The 20,590-nt window shown below is 29.8% G+C and overlaps 1 protein-coding gene across 2 annotated transcripts; it reads left to right on the top strand.

Annotated features, from left to right (window-relative positions):
- The first annotated feature begins 2,766 nt into the window (after positions 1–2,766).
- On the top strand, positions 2,767–19,921 carry LOC123261134 (protein diaphanous homolog 1-like). 2 transcript variants are annotated; one of them, XM_044722657.1, is made up of 8 exons: positions 2,767–3,452; positions 6,972–7,473; positions 8,986–9,144; positions 14,551–14,714; positions 15,088–16,105; positions 16,142–16,351; positions 18,434–18,555; positions 18,639–19,921. In XM_044722657.1, exons 1-8 carry the CDS (start codon positions 3,039–3,041, stop codon positions 19,875–19,877), a joined length of 3,828 nt encoding a protein of 1,275 aa, XP_044578592.1. In that variant the 5' UTR covers positions 2,767–3,038; the 3' UTR covers positions 19,878–19,921. The 2 variants fall into 2 exon arrangements, with proteins under 2 accessions (XP_044578592.1, XP_044578585.1); XM_044722650.1 differs by having other exon boundaries at positions 2,769–3,452; positions 15,088–16,351.
- The last annotated feature ends 669 nt before the right edge of the window (positions 19,922–20,590 follow it).

Below are 20,590 nucleotides of genomic sequence, written 5' to 3'. Positions count from 1 at the left end.
TTGATCATCTTGGATCAAACAAAAAAGTTATTTAATTAAATAAAATTTATTTTAATCAATAATAATTTAATAGTACAATATTTTTTTTTAATTTTTTCATTAGTGCAAAAAATTGTGTGGTTCAAATAAAATTTTCTTAACTAAAAAAAGTAACTTCTTGATTAAAAATTTTAGTGATACTGAAATTTAAAGACATCTGATAACTTTTTTTACAAATAAAATATTACAAGAAAAATTTATTAAAAAAATTCCATCTTTATAAACTCTAAAAAATTATAAATGAAATTTTCTAAGAATAATTTTCTAGACCTAGTTTATTTTCAAATAAAAATAATAAAATTGTCCAGTGTCTGTTAATAAATTCAATTTCATAAATTTTTCTATTATAGTGAGGACTTTTCAACAACTTGTGATTTCTAAATAAATGTAAAATAGACTTCTTAATTAAACTACATAATTATCTCCTCTCAATTCTGAACAACTGTTCTCTTAACAAAAATACTATTATAATCATCCTATTATTAAACAATAATACCCCAGAAAATCAATCACGAATTTGTAGTATCTGGGTTATCGATTCTCAATTGTCATAAAGCCGTGGCAAGAGCCCATAGCAGAAGAGCGTATGTTAAAAGAAGGCCTACGAGTTTTATGACCGAATTAAAAAAAAGGCTGGCTAATTACCACCCAGGAGCAGTATGACGCCCAGACACGCCGGATGCACTGGAATAGACAATAGCTTCATCGAAGAGAACTGAGGACGCGAGGTCGCCAACCGTTCCCACACCAGCGCATACATAGTCATGTGTAATTATACTCCGTTTATTTTCAATGCTGCGTATATCGTACCGCTCGATATATACGAGAAATCCGGACACATGGGAATTATTTTCTCATAAAATAAAATAAACCAACTTTTAAACGCGTGAAAAAAAAATTACTCTCGAGTGTCTTCGAGCATCCTCTTGAAGCGCATCCGGTCGCTTTATTTTTTCGGGGAAAATCAACGGAAACGCTCAGAAGGAAAAATCACGTTCGTGATGAAATGCATCTCGTTAAATTTTTATCAATTTTTATGTTCTTTTTTTTGGATGAAATATTATATAACTTTTAATAGACTGCAAATGGAAATTGTTAAATTCTGTGGTTTATTTTAGCCGGAAGCTTGCTCCTGTTTAAATACAAATTGATGAGTCGAAAGCAACTGAATATCATTTCCTGTCCATTTATGGCCAGTTATTATCATTATGAACCTATACAGATATTATTTAAATAGCAGCATCGAATCAAATATTTAGATATTAAATATTTGCTTGTAGCCGGGGGGTTTTAATTTTAGTCTCACGAAAACCGCGATCTAGTGGCTAAAGGCGGAACTTTAACATTCGAAACTCGCTTGATAGTCATCTAACTTACTTACTACCTTACCCTACGTTGACTATTGCGAAAATTTTCTAAATTTTCTGCAAGTAAGAAGAATATAAAAATTATCAAAGCGGAAAAGTTTAAATTTTCTTCAAAATAATAAATTAGATTTCTTCTCTAAGTAATGATTAGAAATTACAATAAAAATTTATCGACAAGGTAAATCGATAATTAAAATAAAGTAAGCTCGCGAACTCCTAGAGACCCTTGGGAAGAAATTCCGAGCTTGCGCTCTAATTTAACCCTCTCCGGCAAATACCGCAATATTTTCGGTGTGTTAGTTCTTTGTCATCGATAGCGTGTATCGGTTTTTAAATTACTTATAGCAGACTTTTATTGACGGTCAAACAAACTAATAAAGTTAATATTTAAGAGGATGTATGTGAAGATTAGGATAAGAGTTAATGAAAGTGTTAATGTTAATAAATCAGAATTTAGAGAGTTGTCACGTGGAATGAATGGATGAAAATGTGTCATTCACATGAATGGAGTAGATTGTTCCCACGTGGTTGTCAGACGCGCAAATTTATACAATTACTGAATCTTTAATAAGGAAGTGAGATCACAAGAAACAACAGTACAATTGACTATAAATAATTACTACTATTAAAATTAATTTTTTACGGGGTTTTTATTATCATAAAAAGACTATAAATTTGAATATATTTTTTTGCAATTGGAGTAATTATTGTTGTTTTTATTATTAAGTATTTTAATTGTTAGTTACTCAATTACTAAGTCATTTTTTTATAATTGAGAGAGTAACATGAAAGTAAGAAGAACAAACTGACAATTTTTTTATTTGTAGAAAATATTTATATGTTGTAAAAAAATATTGAAGAATAATCATAAAAATTTTTTAAACAACTTGAAATTAAATCATAGAATTCATTAATCGACAAATGTAAAATTGGAAAACATTTGGTTGAAGCTCCGCCTATTTTTTATGAAAAATAAAAAATTTTCACTCTAATAAAATATTTTTTTGCACGTTTATAAATATGGATTCATAAATTCGTAAAAATTTTTAATTCAATTTATGCTCAATAATTATGACTTAATTTTTTTTATAAAAAATTTTTCAAAACTTCAATTTGTCATTTTTAATACAAAGTTTTATCATTTGAATTATTAATTGAAGAAGATAATTATTGCTGCCTAACGTAATTATTTTCTAAAATTTGCGTCCGAAATGTTAGCATTATTTTTTTTTTTAAATTCAAATTTTTTCAACAGAAAAAATATGTATTGCTCATTATTTTCAATTTGATAAATTTTACTGATATTGTGTTTATTCTAAAAGTTTATTAAGACTATACCCGATACAAGAAACAAATAAAAAATTTTTACACGATAAAGTAGATGTAATTAATTTGTAGTGGGTTGACTGACAAATTTTTAATCAAGAATTGCAAGAAAAAGTGCCTAAACTTGTATATATATATTCATATTTAATAAAGTGAATAACAAACGGCGAACTATACTACATGCGGCATGATTTATCCGAATGTGTGTCAGTAGATTTCAAATCGAGTTAATATTTAATAATAATATCAAAGTGTCTCGCACATATTACATTATATTATATATGCGTTTGGTATATCGATTGCGAGATGAGTGTCGAGGGAAATGAAGGCGCAGCCGCAAGCGTGGTGCGACCCTTACGGAGAAATTTCCGAGACATCGCCCGTTTGTGGATATTTTCTTTGAGAACTAAGAGCTTTTTAACCCGCGATGACTCTGAGGAAGATCCTCCTGCCGATCGGAGCGGTAGGTCCTTGTTGTCACGGATCCGCGGCGATGTCGGAAATTACGTCGTCGAGGGTCTGAATGGGCAGAGTTCGCCCGCGATAAATGACACCGCGAAATCAACAGCTGATTATACCGCGATGGGCAATCATCAAAGTGACGGGAAAAAACGTCAGAAGAAACAGAATGTGGGGCCTGAAACTAATGTTCCAGTTAGTTTTGAAAAAGTTCACACTCCGGGGAAGAGGCCTGCTCCTCAACCGCCTAAAAGTCGACAGGTTTGATTTTATATTTATTTAAATTAAAAAAAATTCATTGCTAATATATAATACGACTTCTAAATTTTTTAAGAAATTTCATTTCTAAGTAAAAGTTTAGAGCTTTTAATAAATATTTATGAATTAATATTTTGTATGATCTACCCAAACATTACATTAAAAAATGTTGAATTTTTTGGTAAATTTTAACAACAAATTATACAGTACTTAGTAATTCTTAATTTACTTTGTTTTATTTATAAAAATAAGTATTTATTTTTTAAACACTGTCTACAAAAAGTGATACAAACATATTTCAACTATTATTATTAATTCTTAATTTTAATTTAACAAAATTTTTTGTACTGCTTAAGTAATAGAGAAATCGTTAGAATATTTTTTTTCTGTCAATTAATTATTAAAACTTGTCATGATAACAAAAAGTAGGTCATGAAACACAAAAAAGTATTTAAGTTTGTTACGGGTTTTAGATAACCTTTTTTTCCAAATTTAATTTGTCATGTATCACTTGGATTGATTTTAGCAAGGTTGTTTAATAAAATTATAGAATTAAATTTATGTTAATAATCACAGCATGAAATTTAAACTCAAATGTTTGTAAACATATTCTGAGCGCTCACAATGTAGACTATCTTATACTTTGACTTTCAATGCAATGTTTTTCTAAAGAACAAAGGTATACAGTGAAATTAAAAAAAAGCTTTTTTAAAGAATATTAAATCTCTTTATCTAAAGTAGAAAAATCTGTATCATTTTTTTCTTTAATATTTCACTTTAAATAATATTTTAAAATTTTACAAAAAAAATTTTAAGACTATAATTAAAAATTTACTTATTTATATTTTTATAATAATTCTGAATTAATATAAAATTCATTGATTGTCAATTTTTTACTCTAAATTATTGAAATTTAACCTCTTCAATCACAAAATTAAAATTTTCATATAAAACTATTAAAATTGTTAAACGTCTACTATACAAAAATTAATAAACACTTAGCCTGAATCAAGCTTGTCATGAATTTCATTTGGGTAAAAATAGTAAATTTTTTGTGCTGGCAATTCAAGAAATTCAATGCCGTAAGTTTAAATAAAATAATTATAAACTTTAAAAATTTTTATGACAACGATAAGTATAATCAAATAAATTAAACCATTGAGTGAATTTATCCGGCGTTAGTTTAGACGAAAAAAAAAGGTAATCCTTAAAAAAACAATAAAATTTGTCCAACTAATGCGATATCAGTTATCATAAATTTAATAAATCAATTGAGTAACATTTGTGAAGAATTATCAGAGTAAATGACATAATCACTTACTCCAACACGGATATGAAGTTATTGTTATTATACATCGTGGATTATAATTGTACGGTGATAATATCATCTCGAATAAGAAATCCATACTATATATATATATATATATATATATTTAGATATAAATAACATGACTCTTAACTAAAATTCAGCCAGCGATAGCAAGAAGATAAGATGTCTAATCTTAATTTATTTTTATTTAATATCATACCGATATAATAACAATAATAAAATAACTAGCAACCTTGCAGTCACTATGTGACTGCCGTAACTTGTGAACTATAAATAAATAAAATTTTGCTTTATTATAAATAATGACTTTTGTTAATTGCACTGTACTTTCTCAAATATTGACGTTTTTAAAGATATAAGCTCATCCCGATGTTACACTCATCAAGGGCTTTCATTTGAGTACCCACATGCATTTTGATATATTTTTCATATATACATGTATATATAATACATATAAATATATGAAAAATTGATGTGGGTACTTAAATGAAAGGTCTTGATGAGTGTAACATCGGGATGAGCTTATATCTTTGAAAATGTCAATAGTTCACGAGATACAAGGTCATTTCTTAATTATGTATTTAGAGATAGAGCATTTTCGAATGCAGCCTAAATACTTATCATAATAAATTGACTATCAGTGAGAATGATATGAAACCTTGAAAAGCACAAATTCAATTCAAGACTTTTCCAATGATACCAAATTTAACCATAAAAAACATTTTACCATATAAATACACTTGCCATAAAATTTTGATTATTCTCTTAATTAATACACTGTAAAAAAAGCGGTGTTAAAATGGACTCATTTTAACACCGCTATGTAACACCCGTGTATTAACACCGGTGTAGCGATGCTCTTTTGCGGTGTTAAAAATCCGGTGTTAAACCGGTGTAATATCAGTCTAACCGGTGTAATACCGGTGTAACAGTAGAATAAATTTACACCGTATCGGAATATGAATATTACATGATCCATAAAACACAATTAATATTCAATATTTATCAAAATGAAACAAGTAACATTTATTTAAGAATTTTCAACTTATAAAATTACGCAGAAATCGATTTAATGAATGTTATACAACAAGTTAAATAGTATTTAGAATATTAAATGTTTAGGAACAATATAATAATTATTTTTATCGTAACCATGATGTTTCTCATAATATAATAGATGTTTTAAACATGACAAATCTACGGATGTGCAAAAATAAATTATCTATATGAAAATCATTTAAAAAACGTTCAAAATTGTTGTAAAATTGTTCTAAAAATGTTTCAAATTTTTTGTAAAAACACTCTAAAACTGTCCAAAAAATGTTCCAAAATTGTCTCAAAAATGTCTCAAATTTATTCAAAATTTATTTTCAAATAGTTAAAAAAAATATTTTAAGATTATTCAAAAAAGGTTCCACATAAGATTTAAGGACAAAATTTCAACTAAATTGCTTCAAATAAATTGCATTGATTCTAAAATTATCTTAGAAGTATTCCGAAAATCTTAAAAAAAATACTTAAAAGTTATGAAATAATTACTAAAATCCACTATTTTAGAGTTTCCGATTATCTATATGATGTCCTAAAATTGTCCTTTAATAATGGTGTTAAAGTAACACGGATCGAAAATTTACACCGAGAGAATTTCACACCATTATTTCACACCACACGGCCATGTAAAGAGTTTATAAAAAAGTTTAATGTACATAAAAAGTTTAATTATAAAAATTGTGTTACTTAAAATATTATCAACACCGGAAAATTTATAACACCGATTTAACACCGAAAAAAAATATTTACACCGCAACCGGTGTTACTGCTACACAGATTTCGGTGTTGAATTTAACACCGGAATTTTTAACACCGTACACCGCATGGACTTACACCGGTTTTTTTTTACAGTGTATAGATAATATAATGCTTAAGGTTTACAAAAATAATAATAATAGTACAGGTGCACTCAAAGGTGCTAATAATAATATAATATTAATATCAGAATAATATAACAATATTAGGTCTCTTAATATTCACTTGCACAGTTAATAAAGTAGTTTTTCAATTATGGATTTTTATATAAATTTAAATTTAAATTGCACTTTAATTCTAATTTAATAATTTAATAATTCTAAAAATAATAATAATAATAATAATCTGTTAATTCAATACAATAACAATAAATAAAACTTAAACAGGCACCGGGTATCCCAACGATACGCCCGGATTACATAAAAGTGGATGTGGAATCTCCAAAACGAGCGGAAGTACCGGTTGAAAAGCCACCAGCCCCACAACCACGGTACCAGCAAGGGCCTAAACTCAAAGAGGAGGAGATCGGAACGTCCTGTTCTAGTCCGCTCCCACCTGTGGACTCACACATCGATTCAGTTAACGCACCACCCGCTTCTGGTTCCATTCCCGCTGCGAACAATCTCGATCCTCAGCTTCTCGTAACCGATTCGTGGCGTCGCGCAAACGCGAGTGTGCTGAAACTATCGGACATACCCACGCCACCGAGCCAAGCTTCTTCCAGCGACAGTGTCTTTACCGATCCCGAAGAAAACGGGATGGTGGCTGATACCAGCGCTGTCTTCGGTCACACGATTACCGCCAAAAAGTCTCGGCAATTGCTGACCAATAATAGAAAAAATTTTGGAGCTGCGGGACGGAAAATTGAGCCTAAGTCTACGCAAATCGGTAAGTTATTCATTTTTTTTAATTTTAGATTTGTTATAAATTTTTAAATTCAAAAAAATTTATTCGGATGGTAGTATTTTTTTAAATTGAATCGACTGAAAATTTATTCTTTTAAATTGGGAATTTAAGTTATATTAATGTTGATAAATATTAGCTTTCTCTGATTCTTATCATTTATTATAATTGCTATTGTGACGTCTCGTGGATTATCATAATAGAATCCACATTTTCAGGCAAAAAATAAATATATGGTTAAATTACTATACAATAATATTTTAAATCTAAATTTTTTTTTAATTTTAAATAAAACAATAACAATAAACACAAAAAAAAATCTTATTTAAATAATAAAAAAATTTCAAGAACGCCCAGTTAAATACATATTAACTTTTTCTTACATTTTTAATAAGAATTTTTATTACCAAATTTTTGTATTAAATATAACTGAGTAGTATAATTTTTGTGTTTAGTTTCATAAAAAATTAATTAATTCTTAAATAATAATTTAGCATAAAAAATTTTTCAATCGGAAAATTATTGTCAGTAGTTTTATTACACAAAAAAAAAATTAATTCTTGAATAGAGAAAAAAATTTTCTTTTCTCAAAAAAATAATTATAAAGAGAAAAACTTTTTAAAAAGACAAGTTTACTATTTTTTTAATTTAAAAATCAGAGTAATTTAATAGAATAAAATGAAAAATAAATGTTTGTTGATATCATATAATTAAAAATATGCTACATAGCTGAATAAATTCTGTAAAATCAACTAAATATTATGGTGCAAATTTTGTCAGTTTTTGATGCGCGTACAACACAAACATTTTGTTGCACATGTAGTATACATAGGTCTACGGTAAATTGGTAGTAGAATAATAAAGCCGGGACAAAATAAAATTAATCTCTCGATTAGATAGAGTATGCAGCTTTACTTTTATTTATATTTGCGAATCGAACAATGGGGAATTAAATAGTCTAACCGGATAATGCAGATCTGGAGACCGGTTTTGCTCAGTTAGATATACATAAACATAACAAACTTTGTGTATTGTCCTGAAGGCTATCGAAGGGATTATCTAGCTGATTTTGTTATTGTTTCCATTTCCAACAAACTTTTAGATTGGAGTAGAGTACGATGAAGACCGACACTATATGTCGCTCTCTAGTTTTATTTATATTTATACATAGGTACATACATTAGTTACTATTATACTATTGTAATATAGTGTAAATTTTCTTGAGGACTTTCATTTTAATCGTCTGTATTGAAACTGAAAACACGTTTTCTACTTGCATTGTTGTCTATATGAAGTTTATTATTAATATTTATTTTTACTTTAAGATACAATCAGTGCGAAGTTTGTTGATAATAATTTCAGACTGTCAAATTTATTTATTTATTTATTAAGCGGGATAATTTTATGTGTCGATATAAAAGTTACTAATAATGGCGTGTTATAAATCGAAAAATAATAATGATGTTCCGAGTTTATCAACTTCGAGTGTTTTTTCAGTGTCACCGCCGCTCAACGGATCTTATCGCAGACACAGTACTAATGAACAATTGAAATCACCTAGCGCGGGTGTCGCGCTCAGAAGAGTATCAAGTTTTACATCTGCGAATACACTTGCTCACAAGACACCGCCGTTTCCAGTCGCCGAAAAATTTACTGGTAAGTTCAAATACTTTTATTGTTTGAAAAAAAAATTTTTTTGATAAAAATTTCAATCAGTGTCAAAATCATGATGATAAATTTAGCAGATATTTAATAATTTTTAGAATTTTTTTTAACAAATAAATTATGGCCAAAAAAAAATATAAAAAAATTGACATGTAGAAATTTTAAAAAATTAAAAATGCAATTTTTTTAAAATAATTTTTTGGAGTAAATTTTTTTGTTAAACAAAATTAAAAAATTCTCAAGTAACTGCTAACTTTAATGTCATGTCAAAATCCCATTCTTAAATTTTTTTTACTATAAAAAAATAATTTTTATCATACAAAAATATTTTTAAAAACTGAAAAGTTATCTATTTCATCACATCTTCTAAAAATTTCAATAAAAGTCAAAGATAAAAGGCAAAACATTTACAATAGTGATTTACTCTTAATCAATGGTGTTAATTACTCTCCCACTTAATATTCTTACAACCTATATTACATTTAAAAGCAAAAATGTCAACAAAAGTCGCTCTTAATAAATAACAGAAAAGAGTTTATCACTTATGATAAACGGTGACAAATTCTTCGGACTTTGTAATCAATAATTACATTTTTTAAACACCGTTAAATTCACGTGACAGCCAGCTGCCTTGATCTGTATTATTTATTTCATAAGTCAAAAGAAGAATAAATAGCGTAATCCGCTGACGGATTACAGACTAGATTGTAAACATGCTTGGTATTAGAGGCTTTACACATAAATATATATATATTTACCGGAATACTATCATATAAATACACCATTATTATCCTACAGTGTACATTTAGGAGTGAGGATAAAACAAAACAAGTGTCGTCAACTTCTGTTAGTTTTATTATCAGTTATCACTTTATATTAGTGTATTACGCGTATAATATACAACGTCGTACAGTATAAAACTCAAGCAACTGTTTTACTTTTAAATCAGCATACAATAATTTTATTATTTTATTTTATTTACTGTCCTCTGATTTTGTCGCGGTCTATTTATCCCTTATCAATTCATACTTTTTTTAATTCAAATCCGGCCCATAGTTTTAGTGTTTTAAATAAATTTACTGTGAGAAATTATTCCAGCCCGAGAAAATGAATGATTAATAATTTTTATGATTGCTCAGGAATTTAATTGATGTAATTTTTATTTTTAGGAAATAGAATATTTGTAAAATATTTAGCGGTTTTCCGGTTTATTGTATTAGAATGTGCAAATGACAGAACAGTGTCTTAATCAACGGAGTTTTCTCAATATATAGTAACGTTTTATATTATTTGGTTAAGTGATTCTCGATACAAGTAGTCTTACGGCATAATATAAGTCGCGTGCCTAATGCCAAAAGGGCGTATAAAAAAATTTTTTTTTGCCATTCTTTCTAGAATCGCTCGAAACGTAAAGATCTGCAGAAAAAAAATTTTTGACGTACTAACGCCAAAAGGGCGTATCTTAAGATATACGCCCTTTTGGCTTTAGGAAATTATCGGTCTAAAGCCAAAAGGGCGTATAAAAAAAAATCAGGATTTTTTCAAAATTTCGAAAAACAGTCTTTAAAATTGTCCGGAGAAGGTTTGTATAAAAAAAACTTTTAAAAATTCAACATTTACGATGGTAGTAACTTTGAATTTTCATCATCTTGGACAGACGAATGATTAAAAAAGCATATGAATTAAAAATTTTTTCGCGTACTAGAATGTTCATATTTTTTATAAATTTATTTTTTTTCAGACGAAAATGTAAAAGATGTACGTAGAGAAGGTGCAGGAATCGTACCCCAATAAACTTTCCGTATTTTGATATTAGTTTTTTCTAGTATTTTTTAACTTCGGATTATTATAATAATTTATTGCCCGCTATAGCTGCAATAAAAGATATATTTTTGTTTAATTGTATACTTTTAGCGCGAGCGTAGGTATGCTCTACTCGCCTAAAAATTCAAACCACCAATTCCGTTGCGTAAAATTGGAGTTAAAATCCATAATATGTATGTATAGAATCAAAAACACCTTAACGGGAAGTTAAAAATTATACGCCCTTTTGGTTTTAGATCACTAAATTTTCAGTGTTCTAAAGCCAAAAGGGCGTATAACTTAAGACATACGCCCTTTTGGATTTGGAAATTTTATTTTCATTTTTAGGCTTAGAACATATTTACAAAACGATTAGCACAAAAAAAAAATTATACGCCCTTTTGGTTTTGCAAAACCAAAAGGGCGTATAACTTTTTATACGCCCTTTTGGCATTAGGCACGCGAAGTAACCACGGGATAAGAGGCTGTAGCGCAACGACCCATACCGGGACTTAACGTTGTCTCATTTACATAAAAGCTGATCTCTAAATCACGCGGCACGTAACAACTGACAGAACACGACTCTCATGGGATCGCTATCGCACGCGGTACTAATTTTTATTCCATATTTTATTTTTTTTTTTTATTTATTCGGAATCATAAAGGCCTCATCTAAAGCGCTATCAATTGTATATAATACACTCACGCCCATTTAGATTATTGTCATATTTACACAACATGACGACACTTTTTTATTTGTTTTTAAAATTAAGTTAATGGATAATACGTCTATTTTTTGAATAATATTGTCAGAAATCATTTTAAAGCTAAACCTTTCAAATTTTTTTTTTGATAAAATTAATTTTAGCTATTCATATTTTTAAAAATATTTAAATTTCCTGATCATTTATAAAATTAATTTAATCACTCAAAAAATTTCTATATTTCAAGAAATTTTATAATATATTTTTCACGGAAATCAGGTTTTTAATTAATTACAAACATTAAACAAAATACCAAACAATATATAACTGACGTAATAAAATCTTATTGATTTTTTGTGTTCGTAAATTAATTCAAGTTAATAATATAATAAGATGTTTGATAAAAAAAAAATTATAAATTAATATCGATAACTTTTTGCTGATAAATTTCATCTACTTTTATCGAAAACAATTAAAAAAATAATCATAGTTATTATGATTAATTGGATGAAGTTCAAGGTTAAATTAATTATTAGCAATAAAAATATTTATTTTTTTTTTATATAATTATAGCAAGTATAAATCATTTTATTACTACAGCGCTAAATATTGAATATTTTTTTTGTAATACGAATTACTTGCAAGTTCTTAATATTTAATTTAAAAATCAATCACAGACATTGAAAAAAATGTTATGATATATTTTCTATCAAATATAAAATTTTGAGCTTTTATTATTAATCAATTTTATGTAAAAAAATGTCTGAAAATTGTTGTGTTGTTAATTTTCAACGAAAAAAAAAAATATTAAAAAATAATTTGAAATATTTTTTTTTAATGCTAAAAAAAAAAAAGTATTTTAAATTCTGCAAATTTGAATTTTTTTAAATGAATTAAAGAACTTATAAATATCTGCAAAGTTAAATATAATCCGTATTGTAATTCAAATATCTGGCAAAATAAAATAGGCATTATAAAATAATTTGCACTATAAAATGCAGAGTATATAAAAAGATAAAACTGAAGGAATTCCGCGCGTCATCCGTGTAATACTACGCGCACACAATACGATAAGAGTTATCATTTTGTTTGGACACTGCACAACTAAACCAGAGATGAAAGATGAGAGAGTATCTCTAAAAAAACATATAATATAAGTATAAATATACGTAAACATATATAAACCTAAAATGATGCCCCGGAGACTTTGCCGAGTACGGAGCAGAGAAAACTGGTATTTTACGCAAAACAGATACCCGAATATAATATTGTGCTGCTGGAGATTCTTCTTCATTATCTCGATACGAGTCAGCTCGTAAAGATACCGTCGACTGTTTTTCGAATCGCTTATTTTTATTTTATTATTATTCAAAAGCAAACGTTACTCGGTGTTCGGTGTTCGGTGTAACACGCTCCGTGAATTCTCCTGCAATATTTAAATACTTCCTCGCTGGTACGGCTGATGATCGTGTATTACCATACTTAGTCCGGTCATAATAACGTCCATTGGAGCCCACCGACTCTCGAATCCGTTAGATCCACTCAGCTTTTTGTTTATTATTATTATTGCTAATATATTAGTGATAACTTTTTCGACAAACTGTGTTTAGTTCTCTTTATACTTTGACAATCTTAAGTCGATAGGAGTTAATATGAGAGTTGTCATTAATTTGTGATCAATAAACCTGTCAAATCTCATGTGCTTATACTTAATTGCTATTTACTTTATTATCGCAGTACTATGCTGATTTTTTTATTAAAGTCTAAATAATTCGCCGAGATCAGAGACATTTTTTTAACTGTACTAAATTTGCTATTCAGATAAATTAGTCTTGTAATTATGGAGCTGTCAAATTCACAAAATTACCGATCATCACTTATACCCAAGAGTGAGTAAAATTAAATAAATAAACTGCCGGAATTAAAATATGAAATAATAAAAAAAAACTACTTCGATATAAATTGATTTATTATTCTTCGGTTTTAATTAATGTTTCGTAACTAAATTAAATAATTGAGAAGCTTATTGAACTTAGAATTTAAAAAATCAAACAAAATATTGAAGTATTGCGACATGTCAATTCTTTTATTTTTGATTTATCAAATATTAATTCATTAAAATTGTTAAAAAAAATTTCAGATGTCTGCTTTTTTTAGTATTTAATCTTAAATATTCAATTAAATGTCGCAATACTTCGAGTGTCCGACACTTTCAGGCTGCGTAACAAAATACCCGAACATTAATACTTCAACAATTATTTATCACATAGAATTACAGAGAGTAGTTTTAAAAACTACAAAAAATTAAATATAAGAACCTGTAATGGTTTTTTTAAATTAAAAAAATTTTTCTCTTCCCTTAACATGAACGCGGGTATTTTGTTGTAATACCAGTTTTCAGTATGTTAGACATTTATTATTGAATTATGAAATGTCTTGTTAAGCCATGATGTCATTGAATATTAAAATTAAATTTGATAATCATACTTGAATAGGTAAATTTGCACAAAAAAAAAAATTAACTTAGATCACGAAAAAAATTCTTGAACTAAGAAAATAATTTTGAAGAGTATCATTGTATTAAATAAAGACGAAAAATTCTTGAATCAAGTAAAATTTATTTAAATTTTGAGAATTTTTCTACTCAAATCTTGAAGATGAAGTTCTTCAAAATTATTTACTTGGTTCAAGTAAATTTTTTTTCTGTGTGCTTTAAAAAAATTAAAAATTAATAAAACATAAATTTTACATTATTATGTTTTTTTGATACAAAAAATTGACGTGATATTTTAAGCGAACTACGGCAATATTTGGTCTTTGGCATATAAATGTTATAAATATACAGAGAGGTTAAATGTAATTGATTGAAAAATTTTTTACTTGGTTCTAGGTCAACATCTAATAAACTTGCTCACGGCAGAAATTCCAGAACATTTACGGAAACAACTTTCGGATGGGGATCTAAAAAAATTTACTGCTGCGCTGTATTCACAGTTACAGGCGATAGGGATTATTAAGGCGCTTGGAGATAAGGCGACAACTAAAACTTTTTCAGTGAGTTTTTAATTGGTTTTTTATTTTAAAAGGGAGTAATTACCACAGACTGATAGATTTTATTTTAATTATTCATTAGTTGAAAATAAAAAGCGAGTTGTACATTATTTAATCTTTCTTATCATTAAAAAAAAATTTTTTTTTAATCTCTCACATTTTTAAGGTAATACGAAGATTTTTTTAGTAAAAATAAAACTGTACTATTTTTAAGAAAAATAAATTGTACTATTTAGTTTTATTACTCAGTGTAAAAAGTAAAAATTAGTCCGAGAATATGTAAAATTTAATTTAAATAATTAAAAAAAAAATTGACTTGTAAATTTTTTCGACAAAAAAATTTATTTTTAAACTAATAATTAATTTTTTTCTCCAGGCTGATCAAGTATACTATTGGGATTCGCTAATACCTTCAAAGATATGTACAGAACCCAGCAACAATGACTCAAAACATTCATTGGAATACGTCCAAGGACTTGAAGATGAGATTGCGAGCTTACGCACCGAGGTCACGAGGCTCAAGAAACTGGTCGAAGACCTGGAGAAACAGAACAGAGATAAATCAGAAAAGCCTGCTGTCACGAGATCAAAAGCCAGCTCGCCTATGCCAAAAGATGACAATAATTTAGAATTAAACAGAAGCTGTGTGTCATCTGAAAGCGGAAGATTCACTGGCAGCTCAATAGACTTATCGCCGATTCCTCATCAATTATCGGATAAGTTTCAAGATGATTCTTCAGCACTACTGTCCGATTTGTCGACTATTTGTGAAGCCGACAGAATTAGCGATGAAACTAAGTACAAGGTACCACCTTTCAGAAAGTCTTCTGACACCAAGCCAGAAAAAGAAGTAACCGACCAAAATCATGAAGTTGATGTCACGGATAACGTCAGCAGTCGCCTAAATAATTTAGATGTAGGATTAGACAGTATTGATGAATCTGAAGAGATTAAAGTTACCAAAACTAGAAAGAAACTGGACTTTCCTCCGGCGGACAATGATTCTGGGATGGATGAAAGTTTAATGAGCGCTAGAGAATCTTCAATCAAGAAGTCTGATGGATGTGATGGAGATGATGGTGTTAAAGAGTTGAAGGTGGAAGATAGTGACTCAAACCCTCCAGCTCCATCATCTTTACCTGTGGACGAATCAGCTAATAAAAAAGAACAATTTGCATGTATAAATCTTATTCCTCCTCCACCTCCACCACCACCACCGTTACCAGATGTCTTTGTTCCTGCTCCACCACCTCCACCTCCAATGCCTGCTGTTGATGGAGCTCTACCACCTCCGCCACCTCCAATGCCAAATTTAAGTGGCCCACCACCTCCACCACCGATGCCAGGATTAACTAATCCACCACCACCACATCCACCTCCGATGCCAGGATTAAGTGGACCACCACCTCCACCACCAATGCCAGGATTAGGTGGTCCACCACCTCCACCACCAATGCCAGGATTAGGTGGTCCACCACCTCCACCACCAATGCCCGGTTTAGGTGGTCCACCTCCACCACCACCAATACCAGGATCTAGTTCAGCAGGACCTCCACCGCCACCGCCACCTCCATCTGCAGGTGGTCCAGCAGCATTACCTACTCCACCTGTTGGAGGGTGGAATCCTCCAGCTCGAGCAAGTGAGTATTTTTTATAAATTAATATTCTATATAATTAAGAGAAGAACGTAAATTTTGTCTCCAGCGTATTTGCATGATAAAATGAGTTTTTTTTTAGTTGAATTCAATATTATTGAAATGATCTTGATCTGAATTTATGTCTTTTCAAGGTCTCATATGATTTTCAGCAATAGCTAATTTATTATGATAAATTTTTAGAGTATTTACAAATAGCTTTAAATTCCGCGCTAGGTCAAATTTTTTTATTTATTCATTTTATTTTGTATAGGTCAAATGTTAATCCATGTAATTAAAAGAATAAGGGAAATTTTGTAATGGATATGTTTATTTTAAAAAGGATTTTTATAGTTAAATTTAGTACCATCAGAAAGGTTTTGATCTGAATTTATATTTTTACGATTTTATTCATTTTTTGGTGATAGTCAATTTTTTATTTTGAGTTTTTGGAATAGTTGTGGATAGTTTGTTAGTTTTATAAGTTTGTTTCGTCACATTTTCAATTAGATTATTGGTAATTGATTCTTTTGTATCAATATTATCTTTAACGCTGTAGATTGAGATTGAAAATATTAAAAAATCATTGAGATCAAGTTTTTTTGTTTACAATTTTAAATTTTTGGCAGTCACATAATTACTGCAGGTTGTTAGTTATTTAGAAAATCCTAGAATAACTTTTATTATTATTATTATTATTATTATTGTCTAACATGTAAAATCACTGACCTGGATAGTGCAATTGAGAGGATGAATGAAGATCTTGCTGCCGTGTTGGAGTGGTGTCGATTAAATAAACTGAAGATTAATGCCTCCAAGACAAAGGCTATGATATTAGGCAGTGCATTCAATGTTAACTTGATCAAGCTAGACCAGATACCGAGTATCGTATTGGGAAATGAAGATATTGACTATGTTGTTAGCTTCAAATACCTCGGTGTTTTAATTGATCAGAGACTATCGTGGGTTGATCAGGTCGCTAGGATTTGTAATTCAGTTTCGAGAATGTTATACAGACTCCGCCAGTCGGTTAATGAACTAAACGTTGCTCTAAAGCGTCAATTAGTAACTAGTTTGGTGCTTCCTATTTTTGACTACTGTGCCGTAGCTCTCACTAACCTAAATCAGGGCCTTGAGAAAAAGCTGAAAGTTGCTCTGAACAACTGTGCGCGCTTTGTGCTGCGTAAACGACTTGGAGAACACATTAATGGACCGCGGCTTGATCTTGGGTGGCTTTCGCCATATCATCGTCGGCTTCACCTGATGGGCTGCATTTATTACGGAATGTTAGTCATGAATAAAAATGCTTTGTTAAAGGATAGAATAAGGATGAACCATAATGTCGCGAGACATAGGGACAATAATCGGACTGATACACTTCTGGCGCGGATTCCACGTACTTCAATTCTTCAGCACTCCTTTGTGGTTCTGGGGACTTCCTTTTGGAATTCCTTGCCGCCATCAATAACAGCAGCTGACTCACTAGCAATATTTAAAACAAGTTGTTATAAACACTTATTAGCTACTGAGCGTGCCGATCTCTAAGTGTGTATTCTGCATTTTTGACCAAGTGCAATTTAGTTATTTGCTATCCTGTGCAATATGGTATAAGGCTTGAAGTAGACAGTTTTTGTTTCAGTATTCATTATTAATCTTGATTAATTAAATTTATATTATTGTGATAAAATTGACGTTGAGAGACCTATCAATATTAACATTAACATTATAAGAATCTATTTTGATTGTCGATAATAGCTTATGAGCACTTTTTGTTTTTGATTTTTACTTAAAATTATATTGATCTGTACTTAATTTTAAGATATTTTGTATACTCTGTATATGCTTTTGGCCGTTAGAGGACTACGTCCTACGGCCTCTTTCAATAAATTACAATTAAAATTACAATTACAATTATTATTATTATTATTACTAAAATTATTAAATTAAAATTATAAAAATTATTTAAAAAGTCCTAGAATAATTATTCAATTAATCTATAAACAAGCTTACAAAAATGAAAGAACTTCATGAGTTTCGTAAAATTAATTAAAATTATCCACAATTTTAATTAAAAATTTATAATTCCAGGCTTAAGAAAAGAAGCTTTAGCACCAGAAATACCGATGAAGCCTCTCTACTGGACCAGAATAATAATCCCAGCCGACCAGCAACCAATAATTCCTGCAACGTCTCCAGATGCTCCTCCTCAGGTACTATCATATTTAATACTGTCTTTTTTAACAATTTATTTTTTTTAATTTTTCTATTTAACCACCGGGATTTTCTTCAACAGGTTCCCCTGTGGCTAGAGATCGAGAAACAGGAAGAGAACGTGAATATGAAGGAGTTCGTGGACCTCTTCTCGCGACAAGTAATCGAACGAAAACCCACGATAAAGAAAGAAGAGTCTAGCAAGCCCTCAAAGATCCAGCCAGCGAAAATCCTTGACTCAAAGCGCTCCAAGAACGTGGGTATTCTGGAGAAGAGTCTGCGAGTGGACTTCAGCGAGGTGGAAAACGCCGTTTACAACCTGGACACCAGCATTGTCAGCCTCGAAGCCCTCAGACAGATTTACGAGATAATGCCGACGGCCAAAGAAATGGAAGACATAACTCTTCACGAAAAAGAGAATCCTGGAATTCCTCTGGATCGTCCAGAGATGTTTTTGAAGCAATTGTCGACGATAAAGAACTTCAATGAACGCATCGCTTGTCTGATGTTCCAATCTGAGTTTCACGATGCTATTTCTTCAGTTTCAACCAAGTTGACGAATCTGAGATCGACATGCGACTATCTCCGCAATTCGCAGTCTTTGAAGAGAGTTATGGGGTTAATTCTGACTCTCGGCAATTACATGAACGGCGGGAACCGAATGCGAGGGCAAGCCGACGGGTTTGGACTTGAAATTCTCAGTAAATTAAAAGATGTAAAGTCAAAAGTATCTGGAGTTACTCTTCTACACTATCTTGTTCGCGTGAGATTAGAACAAGAGGGCAATTACAATTTTGACCAGATGTTGGCGCTGCCCGTACCCGAACCGGCTGATATTGAAGCTGCTTCGACGATAAACTTTGAAGACATCATCAAGGAACTGGACAGGCTGGAAAAGGAACTCCAGAAGTGTGAAAAAAACTGTAAAACAGTCGCGGAATTATCACCAGAGGACTCAACGACTGCTTTCAAGGAAAAGATGGAGACATTCTTGGCCCGAGCTAGAAATGAGCTGGCTAATGAGAAGGAAAACCTCCAGGAAGCAAGAGCTAGGTTTAAGGCTGTTATGCTTTTTTACCAATATGTTCCTAAAGGCACTAGTATAGACACTGCTGACCCTAAAGATTTCTTCGGGCTATGGATCAGCTTCTGCAAGGATTTTAAGGACATCTGGAAGAAGGAACAGCAGCGGTTAAAGAAGGAGCGCATGAAGACCATCAGAAAAAAGTTGGAGGAAAAGCGCAAGGTCGAGACTGAGAAAGTTGTTCCTGGAGGCCTAAAAGATCGACTGCTGAAATTTATGGACAAGAATAAGAGATAGTTTCTGAGTTTTTTTTCGTCTAAACTGATGTGAATAATTTATTTCGAAATGATGAACACCTTAATACATAATGCACAAACTCTTTAATTTTTTACTGGATTTTATTTGATGTTATGGGTGATTTTTGTTTAAATCACTTTAATAAATTTAAATATGTAATTATATAAATTTTATCATGCTTCTAATTAATTAAGTGAGCAGTAGATGTACTTTTTGGTTATCAAATAGTTGTAGCTATTATTGTTAGTTGACTATAAGGATATTTGTTATATTTATTACGCACCAATTGTTTAATTACTGTTATATTTTGGAATGAATTAATTTTTGAAACTCGTTGAGCGAAGTAGAAATTTAATAAATCAGTTTTGTATAAAATATATGTTTTTTTTTTTATTATTGCTAGGAATTATTGGATTATGAGAGTTTATTTTTTAATTGCAATTTAAATTTAAATTACTTAAGTAAATGTGAAGGATTTTTTGGGATAAAACTAAAATTAATAAACATTGATGATATTTAAGAATTTTTTCAAGCCAATGAATCATGGTGAAGAACATTTTAAAAAATAATAGTACAATTTTTTTAAAATTAGTTAGTAAAAATTTAGTTTTAAAATAAAAATGAAAATTATCAGATGATTGTCAATATCATCATTATTTTCATTGTTCATTAAATCGTTAACATATCCTGTGTAGAGATATTTAATAACCCTT

This window comes from Cotesia glomerata, linkage group LG1 (assembly GCF_020080835.1).
Source record: "Cotesia glomerata isolate CgM1 linkage group LG1, MPM_Cglom_v2.3, whole genome shotgun sequence".
Taxonomy (NCBI): Eukaryota; Metazoa; Arthropoda; class Insecta; order Hymenoptera; family Braconidae; genus Cotesia; species Cotesia glomerata.
This window is presented reverse-complemented; position numbering and strand designations above follow the sequence as displayed.